The sequence below is a fragment of the Prionailurus bengalensis genome, chromosome C1, assembly GCF_016509475.1.
Source record: "Prionailurus bengalensis isolate Pbe53 chromosome C1, Fcat_Pben_1.1_paternal_pri, whole genome shotgun sequence".
NCBI lineage: Eukaryota > Metazoa > Chordata > Mammalia > Carnivora > Felidae > Prionailurus > Prionailurus bengalensis.
The window spans coordinates 215,679,830-215,705,019 of record NC_057345.1 but is presented as its reverse complement, the minus strand read 5'-3'; the positions used below and the strand labels follow the sequence as shown (position 1 = coordinate 215,705,019).

At 39.8% G+C, this 25,190-nt stretch overlaps 1 protein-coding gene across 7 annotated transcripts in view; it reads right to left on the bottom strand.

Annotated features, from left to right (window-relative positions):
- The window catches only part of GIGYF2 (GRB10 interacting GYF protein 2), a 144,763-nt gene that overhangs the window by 21,872 nt on the left and 97,701 nt on the right, over positions 1–25,190 (bottom strand). For all 7 annotated transcript variants that reach the window (XM_043578187.1, XM_043578189.1, XM_043578185.1 and 4 more), the window contains 8 exons: positions 18,672–18,838; positions 15,174–15,265; positions 13,743–13,850; positions 12,596–12,696; positions 9,895–9,995; positions 7,345–7,506; positions 5,864–6,022; positions 2,765–3,001 (listed from right to left, as the gene is read on the bottom strand). In XM_043578187.1, coding sequence (XP_043434122.1) covers positions 2,765–3,001; positions 5,864–6,022; positions 7,345–7,506; positions 9,895–9,995; positions 12,596–12,696; positions 13,743–13,850; positions 15,174–15,265; positions 18,672–18,838 — 1,127 coding nt within the window. The remainder of the gene's footprint in view (positions 1–2,764; positions 3,002–5,863; positions 6,023–7,344; positions 7,507–9,894; positions 9,996–12,595; positions 12,697–13,742; positions 13,851–15,173; positions 15,266–18,671; positions 18,839–25,190) is intronic.

The window sequence follows — 25,190 nt, the reverse complement described above, 5'->3', positions numbered from 1 at the left end:
AGAATAAACTTAAATAAAAAGATTGTAAAGATGCAAACTACCAAAAACTTACTCAAGAAGAAACAGACAAGCTAAATAGACCTGTTAAGAAGCAAATGTATAGAATTAGTAATCAAACAACTATCCACAAAAAAAAAAACCCTAGGCCAAATGGTTTAACTGCCGAATTCTACAGAACATTTAAAGAAGTAATACCACTTCTTCACAAACTCTCCCAGAGTACAGAAGAGGAAACATTTCTCAACTCATTTTTCAGGGCCAGTATTGCTCGACATCATTAGTCATCAGAGAAATGCAAACCAAAACCACAATGAGATATCATGTCACACCTACAAGAATGGCTATAATCAAAAAGTCAGATAATAAGGATTAATGAGGATGTGGAGATATGTGAATCCCCATATACTGCTGGTGGTAATGGAAAATGGTGCAGCCACTTTGGAAAATAGTCTGGTAGTTCCACAAACCATCAAATTCAGTTCTCTTATGACCCAGCAATTCCACTCCTAGGTATACACAACTACATAAAAGCTCGTCCGTGAATATTGATTTATAGCAGCAATACTCACAACAGCCAAAAGATAGAAACCTCTCAAATGTCCATCAACTGACGAATACAAATGTAGGATGTCCATACCATGGAATATTATTCAACCATAAAAAGGAATGAAGTACTGAGCCGTACTACAGTGTAAGTGAACCTTGAAACCATTACGCTAATTGAATGAAGTCAGTCACAAAAGAACGTAGATTATATGATTCATTTCAAATGTTTGGAACAGGCAAACCTATAAAGAGAAAAAGTAAGTTAGGGGCAACTTTGGGCTGGGAGAATAGGGAGTAGGGTGTGACCGCCAAAGGATTTTTGGAGGAGGGGCCTAGGGTGGTATTGAAAATGTTAAAGTCCACTGTGGTAATGGTTGCACTTATCTGTGAATATACTAAAACTACTGAATTGTATACTTTGGTTTAATTATATGGTATGTGAGCTGTATCTCAATAAAACCATCTTTAAAAAACCTTTTTCAGGAGAGCCTTTAGCCATTCCTCATAACTGAATCTCAAATTCTTTATCTTCGTGCAGAATGTTGATCTATAAAATATTGGAAGATAACAAGCCAAAGCCAGACACAGAACAGATACAGTCAGAGAAGTTAGAGATCTGGAGGTTACCCATGACTTTTCTTCCCCCTCAGCCCCACCTTCTTATCAGTCACCATATTCTATGATGTGGCCTCCAGCCCTGAAGACACAGACATATGGGCTCTAATACAGGGCTCTGCTCTCGCTCCTGAACATTTTTACTCTTTGGTAAAACACAGGTATCCACACCTAAGCTTTTAAGTGTGGCTGTAAAGATGAAATGATGTAACATATGGAGAGCTACCGTCCAGTGCTTGACACAAAGCAAGCAGTCAATAATCAGTGCTATCTTCAATTCCTCCTTTCCAATCCCATTCTCGCCGCCTTCTCCTTCTCCTTCTCCTTCCGGACTGCTCCATCAGCCCCTTGCAATCACTCTGCTGACCTCGTTTTGCTCCTTCCAAATTCATCTTCCATTTAGATTTGTTCCTGCACATCTGACAGTGCTATTTCCTAGCTGAAAACACTCGAGTGGCCCACTCTGTTTTACACACCTTTAAGTCCTGGTTCTCTAACAGAGTATATACAAGCCACGGTGACCCGGACCCTGCCCATGCTTCTCTCATACCTCACTCTCCAACAACAGTAACCACTTTCTGAATTCCCCCCGAAGTACCACAGTGTTTCTGAACTTCATTCCTCTGCTCACCCCAGGTCTTCTCTCTCAAAAACCCCCTCCATTCTCCAAACTGCCTGTTGGGCTTTTTCTTTTTTTTTTTTTTTTTTAATTTTCCCTCACTAATACCTCAGTTTAAAAGTTATCATTTTCTAGCAAGTCTTTCCCAACTTCCCACGTGGACAGGGGCTCTCACATTTTAGTAAGCATCAGAACTCCTGGAGGCTTTGTTTGAACATAGATTGCTGCATCCCACCCCAAGAGGTTCTGGAGTGGGTCTCCTGAGTATCTGCATTCCTAACAAATTCCCAGGGGCTCATACTCTGAGAACCGCAGCCTGATGCCATCTCTCTCATTACACTCACCACTCTGTATTCGAGTGTCCCATTCCTATGTCTTTCTCCTGTGAACCCCTGAAGACAGGACACACTAAACCACACTGCTAACCACAGACCCCGTGTGAAGTTATGTGGGCCCTGCCACAAAGCTGTCCCTTTCTCCCAATTACTCTCACTCCATCACTCGTGCCACAACTTTATGGTCACCAAAGGCTTCCTCTCTAGGAGCCTCCCCAGATCTCCCTTTGTGCCTCATTTCCAGAAGGTCACCAAGTCTTGCTGGCTGCTATTAAGTAGGGGGGGGGGGGGGGGGGGGGGAGAGGAGGAGGAGATGGGAAGAGAATCCTAAGCAGTATCCATGCTCAGCACAGAGCCTGACATAGGGCTTGATCCTACGACCCTGAAATCATGACCTGAGCCGAAATCAAGAGTTAGACGCTCAACCAACTGAGCCACCAAGGCGCCCCTAGAGCGTGTGACTTTTGATCTTGGGGTGGCAAGTTCAGGCCCCACACTGGGCATGAAGCTTACTTAGGGGAAAAACAAAGGAAGCCACAGTGGTAATATTCAGAGTAAAGAAAGCACACTGCCCCACTGCTCCTGCCGCTGCTGGCATCCACCTCCGAACACCGGCGAGCAGCGCGTGTGGTGGGCGTCTGGGCTTCACCTTCATTTGCGCCAGCTGCTGCTGCTGCTGTTGCTGCTGCAGCCTCCGGAGGGCCTCTTGCTGCTGCTGCCTCTGGCGCATTAACTCCTTCTGCCGCTGCAGCTCCAGCTCCTTCCTCTTCCGCTCCTCCTCTTCATGCCGGAGTCGGGCCGCCTCCTCTTCCATTCTCAGCCGGTTCTCCTCTAATCGACGCTGGGCTTCTTCTTCTTCCCGGGCCCATTTTGCAGCCTCCTCCTCCTTCCCAGAAAGAAAAATAAAAGAGAATAAAATTTGTTTAAAAAAAAAAAAAAAAAAAAAAAAGGTCTGAATCACTTTTGAAGGCTTTTGTCAAAAAGCTATAGATACACCAGAAAAATCAGGAACTTTGTTTATGATGATGTAAGACAGAAGATTTCTTTTAAAATCTATTTACAATAGCCACAAAAGCCTAGAATGCTCACAGGATAAAATTATAATTTATTTGCTAATTTCGTCATAAAAGAAATGTCACTTTGACCATTTGTAGTAAGTACTGATCTGAGAGATCACCCACCAACTGTAGCAAAGCTTCTGGCAACTATTCCTCCGTTAAGGCAGAGTTAGCTTTTCAGGATGCCGAGTCTGAAAACCTACCAGGACCTCGCAAGGACAGATTACCAGGAAAGCCTCACCCAGTTGTGGAACCAGAGCAACCTTACAAGATCATTTAGATTCCATCCCTGATTCACACCTCTGGAGGTCCCACAGGTCCTTTGGAACATCTCTCCTTGACCTACTGTCCCTCCCTCTACTACTCTGTCCTGTACCTTGGCTCATTTTCCTTCTGCTTCCCTTCTTCAAAGCCATTCCACTATGCCCTCTGGAACGCTCCTCACCTTCCTCCACAGAGTCTGCTTACTGTGCCTATAATGCTGTGTTTTTCCTGATAGCACATTCCCCTTCATTTTCCAAAACTGAAGGCAGATGTCAACTACTCTATGAATGACTTCCCTAGTCTTTAGGAGGCAGACTTCCCCTCTGCCTTTTTTCTTTCCTTTTTTTTTTTTTTTTTTAAAAAATAGCCTTCACATCGAGCGTGGAGCCCAAGGCAAGACTTGAACTCACGACTCTGAGATCAAGACCTGAGCTGAGATCAAGACTTAGACACTTAACCAACTGAACCACCCAGACACCTCCCTGCTCCCCCACCTTTTCATGATCTCCAATTATACCCTGTCCTCCTGTTTGCTCCTATACCACCTGTGTCAACAATTATTTCTACCTATCCAACAACCATTCCTTTTAGGAGTCTTCCTTATAGACAGAGCCTCTATGTCACCTCAGGGGTCCAAAATGCCAGATTTTGCTTCCAATGTAACTACAATCATGTGATATGATTTAGGCCAAAGGGATGCCTGCTGGAAGGCTTCTAGAGAAGATATTCTTCTGAAACAAAAGAAGCACAAGAGAAGGGCCATTCCCTTACAGGCTTTCCAAGGATATGGTATACAAAACGCCTAATCAGGACATGAAAAATCTAACGTTAAAAGTCAACCCACCTAAAAAACAGAGCAGAAGTCTGCAAAGGATGCGGATCCTTAATGACACCTCTGAGTTACTCAAGTCGTAACTGCCTTACTTGGCATGTGATCTGTTGTTTAAACTATTTTAATGGGTGATGGGCATTGAGGAGGGCACCTGTTGGGATGAGCACTGGGTGTTGTATGGAAACCAATTTGACAACAAGTTATATTTAATAATACAAAAAAACAACAACTATTTTTAGGTAAATACTTTGGTGTTGCAGCTGATGTATCCTAACTGTGGCATTTATTTCTTGTACAATCATCACCAACATAGCCTGTGAACTTCTGAGGACAGAAACAATTTCTTTAAAAGTTTCACATTCTACCAGAGAAACATGCCCAGTAAGCGGCATATAGTACCTCAACCAAACATGTTAACTGTTAAATGAATAAACCAAATGAGAAATCAATACACAATCTACCCTTGAGGCTCTCTACCTCTAATTGTATTTAGGTTGTTCAAAGAGTTTCAATCCAGAATTTAGCCAAAAGCAGGTTATCTCCAGCTTGCGTCAATCTACACCTAGAAGTGTGGATTGCCCATAGTAATTTCCTTCCAGAGAGTACAGTACGTGGGGACAAGAGTAACTTTACAGCAGAGAAAACAAACAAGCATGGCCGCAGCCAGGTGACCAAGGTCTACACCGGTGGTCATTAGTCATGTTGATAATATGCATCCTTGATAGAGGATGATGAAAATGGCACTTTGCCTTTGTGTGATCTACTTTACAAATACCCATAACCTCAGTTTAATTGTGAGAAAAACGTCAGATAAATTCCAATAGAGGGTTAACCTAATACTGACCATTAATTATTCCTTAAAACTGTCAAAGTCATCAAAAACAAGGAAAGCCTGAAAAACTGTCACAGTGAAGAAGCAGCTAAGGAGACAACTAAATGTACTATTTTGGATTTGGGATCTGGGAACAGGAAAAGAACATTGGGGGGAAACTGAGGAAATGTGAAAAAACCATAGACCTTAGTTTAAAATAATGGATCAACATTGGTTAACTGTTGACAAATGTACTGTACTAACGTAAGATAATACTAGAAGAAACCCTATTATCAACCGAACGTTTTTGAAAATCTAATTAATACTGTTCTAAAAATAAAGTCTCCTAAATTAAAAAAACAAAGTTCTTAAACATTAAAAGGAAATGCTTTAGGGGTTCTGGCTGGCTGCAGAGGCAGAATGGCCTGGCTGGCCTGGGACTGGACAGTGGCGACTGCTCATAGCCTGTGAAAATACCACGCAGCACTGAACAGTGCACTTTAAAAAACTGCAGAGCACCCTCAAGCAGAAGCAGTGAACTTGCAGAACTCACAGCTGGTATTTTAAAGGCCTTTAGATTTCTGTCCAGTATTCTGAGGGTTTCTTGGTTCTTTGATACTTCATTCAGCTTTTATAATTACACGTGGAACAGTCATTATAAAAGTAGTAAGAGTTAGGTCTCATGGTAATTTTAAGTCAACAGGCCATCCTCACATCCAAACACTTTCTAATCACAAACCCCTAGCTTCCAAGAAGCAATGAGAAGAGCAAGCCAGGTGTCACCTGCTTGCGTAACAACTCCTCCTGCTTCCGCCTTTCCTCCTCTTCTCTCCTCCTCTCTTCCAGTCTCCTAAGAGCTTCTTCTTGCTGCTGTCTTTCTTCCTCTTCTCGCTGTCGCCTTAATGCAATTTCTTGCTCCCTTTGACGTCGCAGAGCTTCTTCCTAAATTAAAAAAAAAAAAAAAAAAAGGGTGTGTGGGGGGGAGGGAGGACAAGGGAGTGAGGGAGAGAGAGAAAGAGAGAGAAAAACTCTGGATCTCAATATATCCCATTATAATTTGAAAAGAAATAGACTATGTGCTAAGGTTCTTTAACAGTAAATATAAAAAGGATATAATCAGGATCTAGAGTAAAAAGTAAGTATGTGAGTTAGGAGACAGACATATCAACCATTAAAATAATTTGTATTTGAAGTATTAGTAGTTACACAGCACTATAATGAGAGTCTACCCTGGATTCTACATTAGCTACATCATTTACTGATGAACCCCAGAAAGGGCCACATGAGGCCTCACACTTTGGTTTCTCTGCTGGTACCATTAGTCCTCCTTTATCAATCAATCAATCAATCAATCAATCAACCGGGAACCTAGAACACAGATCAAATCACCATAGCAATCCAAAATGCCTGGTGTCGTAGGAATAAGCTCTCTAGTCAGAAGTACTGAGTAAAGCCATGTATTCTAGAACGTATTCTGAAGAACAAAGTCGCAAGTACACAGAAAAGGGTCTCATCGTCAAAATAATTTAGGAAATAGTGAGCAACACAGGATTCAACTGATTTCTTTACTGCAATACTTCTTAGAGCCCTTACAAGCTAGTCTAGAATGTAACTCTAAGAAGTATTAGTAGTTCAAATCTAATTTCAGCATGGACCTTTTTGTTTTTCACAGAGTACTTCTTGGGGCCAACAATGGGATGAAATGTGAGATAACACTGCACTTAGGAGCTATTTCAGAGTGGATTCTTTCAACTGGGATAAGTAAAAAATCCCAGCAGAGAAACAGGTCAAGCAAATGAAAAGAGAATTCACAAAAAAAGATACATAAGTAGTTAAAATACACGAAACCCATTCGACACTGGTCATAAATACTTAAGCTTCCCATTGAGTGTGGAGCCTGCTTAAGATTTTCTCTCTCTCCCTCTCTCTGCCCCTCTCCCCTGCTCTCTCTCTAATAAGTAAATAAAAAGAAAGAAACAAACAAACAAACAAATAAATAAATAAGCAAAGACTTAGTTACTTCTGAAATCTAACTGAAAATATTTAAAAAAAAAAAAAAAAGCAACTCCAGATCTACCCGGACTGAAACTAGCAGCAGAGGCTGCTAGTGGGTAACAGACATTTATTCTAAAGGAAGTGACTCTCCTAAATTTCTAATCTCGATCCTGCTGTTAACTACTCCTTCCCAACTTCAAGAGACCGTCTCCGAGAACCATGAATCTGGTTTAGGGCTAATGCTGGGGTCAGCGCTCTCCAAGGTATACCTGTTTCCTTCGGGCGAGCTCTTCCTCTTCCCGCCTCTTCCTTTCTTCCTCCTGCTGCCTCCGAAGGATTTCCTCCTGTTGTCTCCGGAGTTCTTCTTGCCTCTTTCGCTCCTCCTCTTCCCGTTTTGCCCTCATTTCTGCCTCTCTTCTCTCCTGTTCTAGCTGTGATGACATGAAAATACTCTTGGAAACTTAAAGCCAAGCACAGAAACACTCCAACATGACTGACCACTGCCATTAAGAGAAACTGGAAGGTGCAGACACTACACCACTCACAGGTGCCTGACTGCAGCTGAGTGATGAAACCAACTCTGTAAGAACTAAGCTCTGGGGGCACCTGGGTGGCCCAGTTGATTAAGCGTCTGACTCTTGATCTTGGCTAAGGTCATGATCTCATGGCTTCATGAGTTTGAGCCCCACAGCGGGCTCTGTGCTAACAGCACAGAGCCTGCTTAGGATATTCTCATTCTCATAGTCTCTCTCTCTCTCCTCCCCCTCTCCCACTCGTGCTCTCTCTCTCTCTCTCAAAAAATAAACTTCAAAAAAGAAAAACGAGAACTAAGCTCTGATATGTCCCAATAAGCAGAACAGTGTTCTGCTCTTCTAAATTGAATGCACTCTCCCTGACATTTACCTGCCTCCTTGCTCCACACTACCATACCTGATCTTCTAGGGATGGGTGAAAGTGGCCAATACAAGAGTCACGTCAGAATTCTTTTGGGGCAGCACCTCTTTGCTCATCTCTAACAAGGGATTTTCTGACTGAAGATCTACTGATTTTCTTCACATCTACTGAAGATTTTCTGACTGAAGTGTCTACACTGTTAGGCTTCAACAGCAATGTTATAAAGCTGGTAGCATGAATCATAGAGTTCTTTAAAATTTGAAGAACTACCACTTAACAAATTCTATCATTTACGGTTCTGAGATACCAGCTCAACCCAGACCCTAGTCTCCAAGCCCAGCCCACGGCCACACGTACATTTCAGGCCTTCACTTCCTTTTTTTTTTTTTTTTTTTTTTTTTAAGAGGCAGCAGGCAAGCACATGCTTGAGCAGGGGACAGGGACAGAGGGAGGAAGGGAGGGAGACAGAGAATGAATGAATGAATGAATGAATGAATGAATGAATGAATCTATTTCAAGCAGGATCCTCACTGTCAGCACACAGCCCAATGCAGGGCTTGATCTCATGACCTGAGCCAAAACCAAGAGTCAGATGCTCAACTGACTGAGCCACTCAGGCGCCCCTGAGCCTTCACTCTCTCAACCACATTTCTAAGAGTCCCTTACTTGTCTTCCCAGCATACAGTTTTGCCCACATTCCCCAGCACAACATCTTAAGCTCCACCAAAAAAAAAAAAAAAAATCACTCCCGGGCTTACATTTAACATCATCCTTCACCCTGAAAATAAATCCTTACTCTCTAACATGACATGTGTAAGGGCACTCGTGACTGGCCTGCCTCATCTTAGCCTTCTCATCATGTATCCCTCAGACACACCACGGCTCCAAGCCAGACCAAATTATTTAGCTGCTTCCTGAACCAGTATGTTCTCAGGCATTTCTGAGCCATTACAGGAATTATTTCTTTCAAGTGGGTTAAATTCTACTATTCTTCAACTGAAAATTAGTGTATGTATTTCTGTCCATCAGCAGTGTCACCCAATTCATGATGCCCACCTAAGTGGGTGAGAGTAGGTAGTATTTTGTAACAGTGTTACTTGCCTGATTGTCATTGCCCTCGCTCCTTCAACACACATACCCCAGACACAAAAGACTGCAAATTCCTATCCTTTATCCCATGTGTTCCCACCACAAAGCACTACAGTACTAGAAAACTCTCAAGAATTATTTGAATTATGGTCTCTCACTTGTTTATGGAGACAGACTGTGACCATGAGCCCTTTCTACATTCTGGGCACTCTAAGGAGACTGCCACTACTGCATAGGGTAAGAACACATTAAGTATAAAATAGGAACGAGATTTTCCCTGAGGAATGAGAACCCAAAAGTCATTACAATGACATAAGTGTTGATAAGACATCCTCAGCTGGCAAGATTCCTTGCTCCTCCAGAAAATGTGAATGGAACATAGAATCTAATGTTAATGTTGGAACTTTTCAGCCACATGTCTGGAGACACTAAGAAATATAAACTAACATCACTATAAATATTCGGTGTGGGAATTCAAGCCATAAATCAAGGGTCTAATAAGAACGCAGTGTATATTTTCTGAGGTTTTAGTATTTGTAACAGGTGTTTACACCATGAATAATGTAATTAAAATATCCATATAATCATAATCATAAATGTGTTAACCAACCAATTTTAATTGATTTAATTTAAACTTGCTAATTTTAATTGTTTGAGGTCTTTTCTGGGAGAAAAGGGAATAATAAGGTTAGAATACGAACGTGCTTATAACAGGTAAGTACAGTAAACTAACAGGGCAAAGTCTAAGTGGCCAGAGAGACAGAGATGTCAGTAAACAAATCCCTGTGTCTGACAGCTGGAAAGCATGCTTTATTACAGAAGAATGAGGTTCAGACCTTTGCAGCTTTGGCCTTCTCCATCTGCTGAAGCTGTTCAAGGGCAGGTCCTGGAGTCGTGGTGTCAAGGGGAAGATCCCATACACTACCACCTTCCCAAACTGTAAGACAACAAGGATTAAAATGAGGAATATCAGAGCTTATGTACATGGTCACATCTCCACAAGCATAATGAAAAAAGCTATTTCCCTGTCCCTGAATAAGCTCCATCATACAAATCTGGGCTGCTTTTAGGTAGACTGAACTGCATATGGGCTCTGGTTTAAATCAGTATCCTTCAACACATCTGGAAGAAAAGAAATTACCAGGTATGTACTGGGAAACTAATTTCATCCTCAAAAACCCTACTTCTGTTCACACACCCCATTTTTACTGATGAACATGCTAAGGGCTGGGGGTAGTTCTGTAACATTCCCAAGGACACATACCATGCACATGGCCATGCCAGGATTTAAATCCCAGTGCATTAGACCCTAAAGCCCACAGTATTTCCAGTAGTCATACAACCTCTTATCGCAAACCAAGAGGAGTGGGGTCAAGAGAGGTATGTAACTGTGAAACTGGAGAGAACTGAGTAGTTGCATGATACTGTGAATGTGTTCTATGCTGCTGAATTGTTCGTCTAAAAATGATTAATTTGGGGGTGCCTGGGTGGCTCAGTCTGTTAGGCGTCCAATGTGGGCTCAGGTCATGATCTCGCGGCTCATGAGTTTGAGCCCCACATCAGGCTCTGTCTGATAGCTCAAAGCCTGGAACCTGCTTCAAACTCTGTGTCTCCCTTTCTCTCTGCCCCTCTCCTGCTCGTTCTCTCTCTCTGTCTTTCAAAAATAAATAAGCATTAAAAAATTTTTCTTGGGGCACCAAGGTGGCTCAGTCAGTTGAGCATCCGACTTTGGCTCAGGTCATGATCACTCAGTTTGTGGCTTCAAGCCCTGTGTCATGCTCTGTACTGACAGCTTAGAGCCTGGAGCCTGCTTCGGATTCTGTGTCTCCCCCTCTCTCTCTGCCCCTCCCCAGCTCATGCTGTCTGCCTATCTGTCTGTCTCTCTCTCTCAAAAATAAATAAACATCAAAAAATTTTTTTTAATTTTCTTAAATTGTTAATTTTATGTTATATGAATTTCATGCCAAAGAGAAAGAGGTACAGCTGGAGGAAGGGAGGCCTCTGGAAAAGCTGGGCAAGTCTCACAAATCACAATGGGTCCTGCTGACCTGAAATGCAGCACAGGGTCAAATGCAGAAGTAAACAAATAAAGTCTTCTGAGTCTGCTTTCCTACTGCCAGCAAAAGGTCCACGGACACCACTTTTCAGCATTCTCTATTCCCTACACTCCTATTTCTATACTATAAATTATTGTTTGTATAAAACCAATGGACAATTTTAAAGGGCCTTGACTGTATCATACCCAAAAAGAAACTGTTCAATAAGGTACTTAAAAATACTTCTCCCAACATTGGAGAATATTTTAACATCACAACTATAAATGACTACCAAAAAAAATCAAGTACACAGAGCAGGAAAAGTTGATGATAATCAGTCCTTCTCCTGCTATAATCCCCAAGATCAATGTTAGTAAAAGAACTATAGCCTGAATAGCTCAATGGCTCTAAGAAAAATCCGCCAATCTTGTGAGTTTGAGCCCTGCATCAGGCTCTGTGCTGACAGCTCAGAGCCTAGAGCCTGCTTCAGATTCTATATGTGTGTGTGTCTCTCTCTGCCCTTCCCCACTTGTGCTCTCTTTCTCTAAAAAATAAACATTAAAGAAAGAAAGAAAGAAAGAAAGAAAGAAAGAAAGAAAGAAAGAAAGAAAGAAAGAAAAGAAAAATCTACCAATGCCCATGGTTCCTGAGAATTGTCAACATTAACTATAACCTCTTGTAAGGATTTGTCTACGGTTCACTCAAACTATCTACTTCTGCAGGTATCAGACATTAAAAACCAAAAGTGTTCCAGCAATATCAAGGCTTTAAACAACAAAAAAAAATCTCAGCCCCAAATTTCCTAATTTGATGTAAAAAGATCAGAGAATGAAATAGGGTGTTCACTTTAAAGCAAGCTTTCCTCGGGGTGCCTGGGTGGCTTAGTCGGTTAAGCGTCCGACTTAGGCTCAGATCATGATCTAATGGTTCATGATTTTGAGCCCTGCATTGGGCTCTGTGCTAACAGCTCAGAGCCTGAAGCCTGCTTCATATTGTGTCTCCCTCTCTCTGTCCCTCCCCTGCTCGCGCGCGCTCTCTCTCTCTCAAAATTAAACAAACATCAAAAATTTTTTCAATAAAATAAAGCAGGCTTTTCGCATCCCAAAACTTCTGGGTACCTGGAGTGTTAAGCTATGTATTAACCCTTCACTCAAAAGAAGAGATGTTTTTACTACAGCTTTTTTTTTTCACTCTGGCAGAATAAATCAATCAAAATTTAAAACACTTTCCCACACCAATTAGAGCAACACAAAAAAGAGAGGCTAGCTCAAATTCATGAAATTTATCTACTAAAGACTTTTAGCAAATCTTTAACAGTATAGTTTCAACAGTATTTTCAGTCCTTTTCTGGGGTCTAATGAGACTCTTTGCTAATATTCAATATAAAATGGTTCAAAAATAAATAAAATGGTTCAAAAATGGACACATTTTTTAAAAACTGAATTACAAAGTAAGAGTCTAAATCCTTGGAGCTATACTAAAGGCGAATCTAAATTTTTACCTGTAGGCTGTGAGGTTGTTGGCTGAAGCTCCCAGATAGAACCAGTATCTGGCACTGACACAGACCTAGTTACTGAAGGAATGATGTTCTGATCAGATATTCTGCAAAAAGGAAATAAAAAAATTCACGTGTTCTTGTCATTTGCAAAAAAAAAAAAATAAAGAGAAATTTCTACATGATTTGTAGGTTTTCCAGGCAATATGGCCAGAAAACTCCTTCACTGTTTTAACTAAAATACAACACTACCATAAAAGCATTTAGGAGAGGAACAAAGATAGAGGCACATTCATCCCACTTCTGGAGTCAAGGTGTTAACAAATGTTGATTTCTAAATAATGAATATACCAACTGTCTTGAAAAAACAAAAACAAAAAAAAAAAAAACACCCCAGAATAAAAAGCCAGTAGAAGTCATAGAGACAGCATGTTATAATGAAAAACCCACAGACAGACCTTAAGTCAAAAGGCTTCATTTTTTTCTATCTCTGAAGTTTTCTGTGTATTATGTCAACCAAGTCCTTCAGCCTCCCAGGGTCTAAACTGGTACCTTACCACCTACCTAACCTGCTTTCCCCACAAGATGGGTTATGACTCAAAAGAGAAATGTGAAAGGTTTTGGTTAAATTGGACAGTAAGGTTTTTAGGACAGTCAGCGATACACTTGAAGGAAATGCAAGTACTGCACTGAATGATAATCTGAAATCTATAATAGAAATTTAAGGCTTCAAGCATAATTTCCTTTTCCTCAGACTTATCTTAGAGGCTTTTGGGTTCTGGAAAATTTTAATTCTGTGTGGCAATGTTCATATGGGTGAAATGAGATTAAACTTCTAGACTATAATTTTTTTATTGCTGGTTCTATAAGAATACACTACTTCTCAAATGTTTTCTTTATTCCTTGGTTACTATTCCAAATTTATCCTCTATGAGTAAAGAGACTAAAAATGCTTCATTGACAGATTATTATTTTTAAAAACTATATCCTGTTTTTATACACAATACACAAAAATGTGTCGTGTGTGGGTATTTTGATATCAGAGTTCACACGATACCAAAATTTCCTTTCTTCTCTTTAACACACACACACACACACACACACACACACACACACACACACGTACGTGACCCATCATGGGGTGACCACCAACCTCATCTTCAGAGCCTGGAACTGTTGGAGAAGAAGTGCCAACTGTTGCTGCTGCTGCGAAGACAGGGCTGCTTTCTGTTGTTGAGCCAAAACCTGCGCATATTGTTGTCTTCAAAAAGTAAAATAAAGCATAACCTGTCTATCCACATTTAGTGCACTTTACTGAGACACTAAAAGACTAAAAGACACTAAAGACACTAAAAGGCCAGTCCACCACACCCCAAAAATACCACGAGAAAGAGCTATCAAATATATTTTAACAACGCTTCATGGTAACGACAGTTACACAGAAAATTGTCTACTTCATCCTAGAAAGAACTGAACTTATAGACAACATACATATCCTCAGGATGTCGTCTATAAGAGGATAGAAAAAAAAAAATCACAAAATGTCAAAAACTGGCAAACTCTCTGAAAATAATAGCCTTTCATCAGAAACCAAGTGAAAAATAAACAGATTCAGGGAAACCGGGTGGCTTAGTTGGTTAAGCGTCTGACTTCAGCTCAGGTCATAATCTTGTGGTTTGTGGGTTTGAGCCCCATGTTGGGCTCTGTGCTGACAGCTCAAGGCCTGGAGCCTGCTTCAGATTCTGTGCCTCTCTCTCTCTGCCCCTCCCTAGCTCATGCTCTGTCTCTCATTCTCTCAAAACTGATTAAACGTTAAAAAAACCTTTTTTAATAAAATAGAGTCAAACTAATAGCTATTTCCAAATGAAGCACCCTTTCTAAAACTAAAATCACTTGTATAAAAATTCTCAAAATTTATGTTTCAGCTTGGAAAATCTGGGGTTTTTTCCCCCCACTAGATCAGAGGTAGACAATTTTTATCTGTAAAGAGCCAGACGGTAAATATTTTAAGTTTGTAGGCCATATGCAACTACTCAACTCTTCTGCTGTAGTGCAAAAGCAGCCACAGACAATATACAAATGGGTGTGGCTATGTTCCATTAAAACTCTGCTCATAAAAACGGGTACCAAGCTGGTTTGCCAATCTTTGCACTAGATGACAGCAAATCTTACTTCCTCTACCAAAGGGACACACAATCTAAGTGATTCTGCTATCATTCCACACCACTACTAACAGTAGAAATCTTTACTTCTTCCTGCCCGCTCATCTATGTTTTTTCTCTGTGACATTCACAGTTGAGCCAGCCATTTAGGAGGCGTTTGAGTCTTAAAATGCTTGTTGTTTCTTGCTTTAGAAGGCAAAGAGCTTGCAAGATTATAGTTATATGTCATTTTCTGCAAATTTATGGTAGGTAATAAGAAGATAAGACCAAACTCCAAATACATAGTGGTAACATGTCACTAGATGGGTAACTGAAGTATCCTACCAACTCTTAGTTCTCTGCTGTAGAAGGTGAAACTTAGGAAGTTCTACCTAAAGGCACTCTGAATTCTGCACTGCCACCTACAGCATTACTGCTCTTACTGTATCAAGAACTGCTGGTACTGAAGGTGCTGCATCTGGTACAAGGCCGTGAGCTCCTGCTGCCTGGTCAGTCGTTCCTGGTCCAACTCTCCCTGGGAGCAAAGGGGTGGGAGAAGAAATACCACTGAATAAATTGCAAAGAGTCTAAAAGCCATTTACTACATATATCTGAGAGCAAACTGAATCTGAGATCTTCACATTACACTCCACCTTTCTGCCCAAAACGCTGAACTATTGCAAAAACTCAACGTCTTTAAAAGCTGAACAGTGCCACCTAGCAGAAGAAGGTGGTATCTGCATTTTAAGAGATTCCCTGTAAGGAATTTCCCATAAGGAAAGGGTCCTTACGTCAGATGCTGTCCTCCCCTCCTACTTTTGAACCTAAATGTTGTACTGTACGTACCCCACAGTCATTACTGTAACTAAAAAATGTATAATTTCCCAATGTTAAAAGTGATTCTTAAATTTGGGAATCCTGTAGAAATTAGAGAAATGGAACAAAACAGAAAGAGTAAAATTATCTAAAGCTAAAAGGGGAAAAAAAAGTTAAAAGGAAAGGTTACAGTAGAATTTTATAATGGCTCATAATGAACAGAAAAAGCAATATAGAAGTAGGTCTTCTTAAAGACGCGAAGAAATTTTTAATTTAAACAAAATACGAAAAATCTTTGAAAACTAATTCTCCACCCCAAAATTAGGTGTTTCTATTGCTATTAATACATCATGAGTTAGAAAAAATAAGCTGTTGTTTAGTTTATATTTCAAATAACATGGCTGGAATTTTAATTTTGCAAAGTTAAAACTCGGAAAAATAAAATGTTATGTAAAATAAAAGAAATAATAAAAGCATAAGGGTAACACAGACTACGGTAAATCATTAGTGAACAGTTTACATCTTTATTGTGCACAGATCATGGTTTGGAATGAAACACTTGATACACAGTTTCTTGGGGGTAGAGATCATCTGAAATTCAGGGACATTTTTCTTTTCCACTATACACTGAAGATTGGAAGCTACACTAGGTTAATGTCAAATTTCTACATAAGGGGGCACCTGGCTGGCTCAGTCAGTACAGCATATTAACTCTTGATCTTGGGGTCAAGAGTTCAAGCCCCACACTGGGTGTAGAGCTTACTTTTATTAAGGGGTGCCTGACTGGCTCAGATGGTAGAGCATGCGACTCTTGGGGTTGTACGTTTGAGCCCCGTGTTGAGTGTAGAGATTACTTAAAAATAAAATCTTTTAAAAAATAAAAATAAAATGTCTACATAAAAACCTACACTTCAAGGTATATTCATCATCCAGGTGAACTCTTATCAGGGCTATTCAGGGATTAGCAATCATAGCTGACAGAGACACAGCTTGCCATGGTTCTTCCTGTTAAGCAGTCTAATGGAGGCTCAGCCCCTGTAACTGGAAGTCAGGCAATGGGCAAGGGATGAACTTTCAAAAGTTCTGAGACATGCACGGTAACTCATCCCTATTTCAGAGAATGGAAATAAAGTTTCAACTTGGTATATAAATTAAATGTTTATACAATAATACATAATACAATTTTCCTTTGTATTTACAACAGAAATGTCAGAAATAATTCCCCTCATCAAGGAATCTTCACTGTTCTCCAAATTACAGGAGGTCTCAACCCATCATGGACTGACATCAATTACTGGGTCAAGATCAACATTTACATGTGAAAGAAGAGGAGGGGAGGGGAGGGAAAGGGAGGAGGGGAGAGAAGGGGGGGAGGGGAGGGGAGGAACCAGAAAAGGAAAAGGAAAAGGAAAAGGAAAAGGAAAAGGAAAAGGAAAAGGAAAAGGAAAAGGAGGGAGGGAAAGGAAAGAAGAGAAAGGAAAGGGAATAGAGAGGGAGAGAAGGAGAAAGAAAGCAAGAAAGCAAGAAAGAAAAAAGTGCATGGCATAAAATATTATAATGGGTGCCTGGGTGGCTCAGTCAGTAGTCAGTTAAGGGTCCAACTCTTGATCTCAGCTCAGGACGCCATCTCACGGTTTCATGAGTTTGAGCTCCACATCGGGCTCTGTGGTAACAGTGCAGAGCCTGCTTGGGATTCTCTCTCTCCTCTCTGCCCCTCCCCCATATGCACTGTTTCTCTCTGTCTCTCTCTCAAAATAAACATTAAAAAATTTTTTAAATATTTTGTGAAGCTTATTGCACAAATACGTGTATGTGTGTACAGTTATGAATATACATACAGTATATATGAATGTACAGAGGAGTGGTGTAAAACTTTTTTTTTTTTTTTTACTATGGGCTATGGCCAAATAAGTTTGACAGCTGCTATTCTCACCTATGAACTCCTCTGACCATAGAAGTTGTGCCCTATTTACCTTCATCTCATAAGAACCTACCACAAGGCCTAGCACAGGCCCTCAATATGCAGTTGATGAATAAATCAATGGTGAATGTTACTGCAGAAATCCAATGTTCACACTAAACGTTAACTGTGGCCACTTCTGACTATGGCAGCCCCCTGACATCCCAACCTGGAGAAGGAAAAGTAAGGCAGATCCACAGCCCTCCCAAATGAACTCTATAGGAAGAGGCCCAGACGCAGCTACAGAGGAGTAAGAAGATCTGCCCTTCAAAGGCCTTCCAGTGCCAGTACACAAGGAAGGTTACATTATGATCCAGTTTTTAGTTAACATACCAATAACTAACATTAAAAAAAGAAAAAGTCTTCAAAATATTCAAAGCACTGGAATTGTCTATTAGCAACATTTATTTGCTTTAAGGTAAACCTAAGACAGAAAATTTATGATTCTGAAAGCAAGAGGCAAACAGAGAGGCGGGAAGGAAAGGGGAGGAGAGGAGAATGTGCATTCTAACTAGAGGCAAAAAGAAACTCTAAGAAGTCACCTAACTGAAGCATCTTGGATAAAAGTAAAAGCTGGGGGGGGGGGGGGGGGGGGGGGGGGGAGGTGCCCTAGAGGGATCAGTTGGTTAAGGGTCCGACTCTGGGTGTCAGCTCAGGTCATGATCTCTACACTGCCAGTACAGAGCCTGCTTGGGATTCTCTCTCCCCCCTCTCTGCCCCTCCCCAACTTGCACATGCACGCACACACGCACACGTGAACTCAGTATCTCTCTCTCAAAATAAATAAACTTAAAAAAAAAAAAAAGGTAAAAGCTCTGAAGTGAGCTTAGAAAAGTAAGGAGCCAGAACATGTAGTAGCTGGTAGACAAGTCAGGATAAGATGTTTTTTATTCTACACCTGCTGGAAAGCTACTGAAGGATTTTGTTTCTTTAGAATTTGGAGACCGGGGGCGGGGGGAGGGAGGAGGACACAGGTACTTGAGTTTTGAAAAGATCATTATGGACAGGTATGCAGTCTCCAATCAGACTGCCCACTGCCATTTCAATTACTTTCAAAGAACTACAGTTTCTTCCTCATTAGACACAGTATCTAGGTTGTGCTTACAAAGAGAAGCAAGTGTTTCTGCATCTAGCATGTGTTCTGAGTGACCTATACGGTACTTACCATATGAGGAGGGGGAGCTGGACCGGGAGAGAAGGGAACCCTTCCCCACATTTTCATGATATCACCAAGAGGTTGGAAGCTTTCATCACACGCTCTCTTCACCAATAAAGACATGGTAAAATAGCCCGCCTGAAACCATTCCGCCATCTCCTGATTATTGAAGGGACCTAGAATAGCACCATTTAAACAGAAGGGCAATAAAAATCCTTTAAGACTGAAGAGGAAAAAAATATTTCCTAAGTCTCATCCTCATCCAGAGGTACAACTTGTTTCAGGTAACACCTGTCAAATACTTGATACAATATTTTAATTCAATTTATCTCCAAAAGTGGTAAACAGGCTTCTAACTAATAAAATACAACAGAAATGATTTTGAAATAAAACTTATGTCTATATATCCCAAATTGTATGTGGAGTTTTAATTACTTTAAGGAGCATAACTGTCTCCATCTCACTCAATCTCTACAAATTCATTTGTCAGAAAAGTATAATAAAACTGAAAAATGTGTTGGTTAGGGGCGCCTGGGTGGCGCAGTCGGTTAAGCGTCCGACTTCAGCCAGGTCACGATCTTGCGGTCCGTGAGTTCGAGCCCCGCGTCGGGCTCTGGGCTGATGGCTCAGAGCCTGGAGCCTGCTTCCGATTCTGTGTCTCCCTCTCTCTCTGTCCCTCCCCCGTTCATGCTCTGTCTCTCTCTGTCCCAAAAATAAATAAAAAACGTTGAAAAAAAATTAAAAAAAAAAAAATGTGTTGGTTAGACTTTGTATCACTTATGTATAAAGAATATAAACACGTAGGGCTAAATATGCTTTTTTCTAAATTTCACTTTCTGCCAGATTATTAAAGGTTAGGCAAAGTATAAATAATCAAATTAAATCAAATTATGAGGCGGACTGGTGGCTTAGTCTGTTAAGTGTCTGACTTTGGCTCAGGTCATGATCTTGCAGTTTCTGAGTTCAAGCCCTGCATCAGGCTCTGTGCTGACAGCTCAGAGCTTGGAGCCTACTTTGGATTCCGTGTCTCAATCTCTGTCTGTCTCTCTGCCCCTCCCTGCCACTCAAAAATAACCGAGCATTAAAAAACATTAAGATAGGGGCGCCTGGGTGGCTCAGTCGGTTGAGCGGCTGACTTCGGCTCAGGTCATGATCTCGCAGTCCGTGAGTTCGAGCCCCGTGTCGGGCTCTGTGCTGACAGCTCAGAGCCTGGAGCCTGTTTCAGATTCTGTGTCTCCCTCTCTCTGACCCTCCCCCGTTCATGCTCTGTCTCTCTCTGTCTCAAAAATAAATAAACGTTAAAAAATTTAAAAAAAAAACATTAAGATAAATTATTTACGTAGGTATGACTAAATCTGGCTTAGGGTGGAGGGAGAGTAACATTCTCTACATGTTTTACAATTAAAAATCAAATATTTTATACATAAAATTAACAGATTCACGCTGATCAATAACAATTAATTCATTCAGCAAATATTTACTGAATACCAATTACATGAGTCTAGGTAATGAGAATACAACAGTTAAATAAAACAAAAGCCTATAATGTCCACTTCCGGGAAGATGGAGTAGATCTACTTTTCCCTGTTCTTCCTGCCAAATACAACTAAAAACCCTAACATTATATATACAAAGGAAACAAAAGAACACTCTGAACAGTCGAGAGAAGGCAGACTGGCCTTGGTGCCTGAGGAACCACATGGAGGTGAATTCCCTGACCTTTCATTTTACTTCACATATTCCAGAACGAAGAAACAACAAAAAACATGACCCAATATATACATCTGAAAACATGACCCAAGTATATGCTATCTGCAAGAAAGTCATTTCAAACATAACAATATAGGCAGGTTGAAAATAAAAGGATAGGAAAAGGTATATCATGCAAGCATTAATCAAATTTTTAAAAAGCTAGAGTGGCTATATTAGTATTTGATAATGTAGACTTCAGAACAAAGAAAGTTACCAGAGACAGAGAAGGATATTATATATTAATAAAGGGTCAATCCACCCAATCCAACGGTAAAAGCGTACGCACTGAACAAACCTGCAAAATATGTGAAGCAAAATCTAATAAAACTGAAAAGACAGAGAAATCTCCAGTAACAGCTGAAGGCTTCAACACCACTCTCTCAACAACTGACAGAACTCAACAGAAAACCAACAAGATTACAGAACTCAACAACACCATCAATAAGGTCCAACTGATATTTACAGAACACTAAGACACCAAAGTATACATTCTTTCAAGAACCCACAGAACATACAGCAAAATGAACTATATTCCGAGCCATAAATAAATCTCAATAAAATTTTAAAAGCTGAAATTATATATGATGTGTTTCAACTACAATAAAATAAAGCTAGAAATCATTAACAGACAGGTAACAAGGAAATCTCCAAACCCTTGGAAACCACATAACACACTTCCAAATAATCCATGAGTAAAAGTGGAGGTCTCTTAGGGCAGCTGGTTGGCTCAGTCAGAGGAGCATACAACTCCTGATCTCGGGGTTGTAGAGATTACTTAAAAATAAATAAATATAGGGGCGCCTGGGTGGCTCAGTAGGTTAAGCGTCCGACTTCAACTCAGGTCACAATCTCGCGGTCTGTGAGTTCGAGCCCCGTGTCGGGCCCTGTGCTGACAGCTCAGAGCCTGGAGCCTGCTTCAGATTCTGTGTCTCCCTCTCTCTCTGACCCTCCCCCGTTCATGCTCTGTCTCTCTCTGTCTCAAAAATAAATAAACGTTAAAAAAATTTTAAAAATAAATAAATATATATATACATATATATGTGTGTGTATATATATATATATATATTTAAAGTGGAGGTCTCAAGAGGAATCAAAAAAAAAAAAACACTGAACTGAACAGAAATAAAAATACTTGTATCAAAATTTGTGATACACAGTTAAAGAAGGGCTGAAAGAGAAATTTACAGTTTTTATTATAGCTTACATTGGAAAAGAAAGTCTCAAATCAATAATAAAAGCATCCACCTCAAGAACCTAGAAAAAGAAAAGCAAAATAAACCCTAAGAAAAAGGAAGGAAATAGTAAAGAGTAGAACTCAATGCAATTGAAAACAAAAAAGTGGGGGGAAAAAAATCAATGAAACAAAGTTAATTCTTTGAAAAGATCGGTAAAATTAAATCTCTAGCAAGACTGACAATGAGAAAAAGAGAAATGAACAAATTACGAACATCAGGAATAAATCACGGCCTATCACTACAGTACCTGCAAACATCAAAAAGATAGTAAGAGAATATTCTAAACAATTCTACACACACAGATTTGACATCTTAGATGAAATGGACCAATTCGTCAAAAAACACAAACCACCAAAAATCAACCCTTACTAAATGAGTACTTTAAATAGCTCTGTAACTATTCGGGATACTGAATTTGTAATTTTAAAATTCCCAAAAAACAGGGCATCTGGCTGGCTCAGTTGGTAGAGCAAGCGACTCTCAATCTCGATGTCCTGAGTTCAAGCACCATGTTGGGCATGGAGCCTATTTTAGAAAAAAAATAAATAAATAAAATTCCCTAAAAACAGGTACCCAGGTGGTTTCACTGGAGAATTCTCCAAAACATTTAAAGATAAATTAACACCAATTCTAAAAAATCTTCCAGAAAACAGAAAAGGGAGTAACTCCCAGCTCATTTTATGAAGCTATTATTACCCTGATACTAAAAGCAGACAATGAGAACACCAAAAAAAAAAAAAAAAAAAAAAACCCCTACAGAACAACATGTCTCATGAACAGAGACACAAAAATCCTTAACTAAACATTACCAAATAGGATGCAGCAATATATAAAAAGAATTACACACCATGACCAAACGGGGTTTACTCCAAGGATGCAAAGCTGGTCCAATATTCAAAATGCACTCAATTTAATCCGCCATCTTAAACTTACTAAAGAAGGAAAATCACGGGACCATAGAAACAAATGCACAAAAAGGATTTGACAAAATCCAATACCCAGTCATGATAAAAACTCTCAAACAATAAGGTACTTCCCTCAACTTCATAAAGAGCATCGATAAGGGTGCTGAGTCAGTGAGAGGAGCCTGCTGCTCTTGATCTCAGGGTCATGCATTTGAGCCCCATGGTGGTGTAGAAATTACTTAAAAATAAATAAATAAATAACATCTATAAAAACCAAGCAGCTGGGGCACCTGGGTGGCTCAGTTAGGCGACCGACTTCGGCTCAGGTCATGATCTCGCAGTTTGTGAGTTCGAGCCCCGCATCGGGCTCTGTGCTGACAGCTCGAACCTAGAGCCTACTTCAGATTCTGTTCAGATTCTGTTCTCCCCTTCTCTCTACCCCTCCCCTGCTCATGCTCTGTGTCTCTCTGTCTTTCAATAATAATAAATAAATGTTAAAAAAAATTAAAAAAAAAAAAAAGAAAAAAAAGAAAACCAAGCAGCTAACCTCATACTTAATTATTAAAGACTAAGTGTTCCCCCTAAGATAGGAACATAGGAAAAACAAGGCAAGTATGTCTGCTCTCACCCATCATATTCAACACAGTGTTGGAAAATACAATAAGGCAACAAAAGGAAATAAAAGGCATAGATTGGAAATGAAAAATTAAAACGATCCCTGTTTGCAGATAACAATGTCTACAAAGAAAATCCTATGGAACCTACCCAAACAACAACAACAAAAACTCCTAAAACTAATAAATGAGCTCAGCAGGTCACAGACTAATGACAAAAATCCAAAATCCAATTCTATATAGTAGGAATGAACACAAAGACACTGAAATATAATAAAACTTACAATCACTCAAAAAAAAAAATCAAGTAGGTACAAATCTAATAGAACATGTACAGAATCTATGCTGAAAATGACACAAGTTCATAGACTGGAAGAGTCAACATGAAAAAGATGTCAAGTCTTCAAAACGATACAGAGGTTTAACACTGTTCCTATTAAAATCTCAGCAAGATATATAAACATAGATTTCTGAACACATTTATATGGTAAATATAGACAAGACTATTCTGAAATTTATACGGAAAGGCAAAGGGAACTAGAAAAACTAAAAACTACTTTGCTAAAAATAAACCAGGAGAAAAAAAAAACTGGAAGAAATCCATCTACTCAATTTCAAAACATATTATATAGCTACAGTAATCAAGACTGTGATATTAGTGGCGAGGCAGACACATGGATCCGTGGAATAGAACACAGAAACAGATCAACATAAATATGCCCAACTGAATTTTGAGAAAGGTACAAAAGTAATTCAAAAGAGGAAAGATGGCTTTTCAACAAAAGGTTCCAGAGCAACTGGACATCCATCAGCAAAAAAATAAACTTTGACCTAATTCCCATACGTTATACAAAAATTAACTCAAAATAGACCACAGACTTAAATGAAAAAAACCTAAATTATTCTGGAAAGGAAATTTTGGGATCTGAAGCTAGGCAAAGAGTTCTTCTATCTCTGACTTAATACCAAAAACACAATCCATTAAAGGAAAAAACTAATCAACTGGACTTCATCAAAATCTAAAACTTTTGATCTGTGAAAGATTCTGTTAAGAGGATAAAAAGATTCAGACTGGGAGAAGATATCTGCAAACCACATACCTAACAAAGGGCTATTATCTAGAATATATAAGGAAGTCTCAAAACTCAAAGGTTAAAAAAAGCAAATAATGAGAACACAAGTAAAAAACATGAAGAGATCGTTTACTGAAGAGGATAAACACCAATAAACACATTAAAAGATATCCAACATCTTTAGCTGTTAAGGAAATGCAAGCCAAAAACTAGAATGAGATACCACTATAACAAGCCCAAATGGTTAAGGTAAAAAATAGCAACATCAAATACTGTCAAGGATGTGGAGAAAATGAATCACTCACAGATTGCTGGCAGAAATACAAAAATAGTACAGCTCCTCCACAAAACAACTTGGCAGTTGCTTAAAAAAACTAAACATGTCATCACCATACAATCTAGCAATTGCACTCCTGGACATTTATGTCTCAGAGGAATGAAGAGTTGTATTAACACAAAAGCCTATCCATAAATGTTTAACAGCTTTATTGTAATAGCCAGAAACTGCAACAACCCAGATGCCCTTCATGGATAAACGGTTAAACAACGATACATCTATATCATGGATGTACTACTCAGTAAATAAAAAGAAGAAATCTACTGATACATGCAACAACCTGTATGAATCTCCAGAGAATTGTGCTGAGTGAAAACAATTTTTTTTACATTTGATGCAAATGGATTCCATTTCTGCAAAATTCTTGAAATGACAAAATATAGAAATCGGGAAAAGATTAGTGGCTGCCAAGTGTTAAGGAGCAGGAACAGGTGGAAAGGAAATGCATGTGGGCATCCAAGGGCAATAGGAAACGAAAATGTTCTGAATCTTGGGGCACCTGGGTGGCTCAGTCAGTTAGGCGTCCGACTCTGGCTCAGGGTCATGATCTAGAGGTTCATGGGTTCAGGCCCCACATTGGGCTGTCTGCTGTCAGCACAGAGCCCGCTTCGA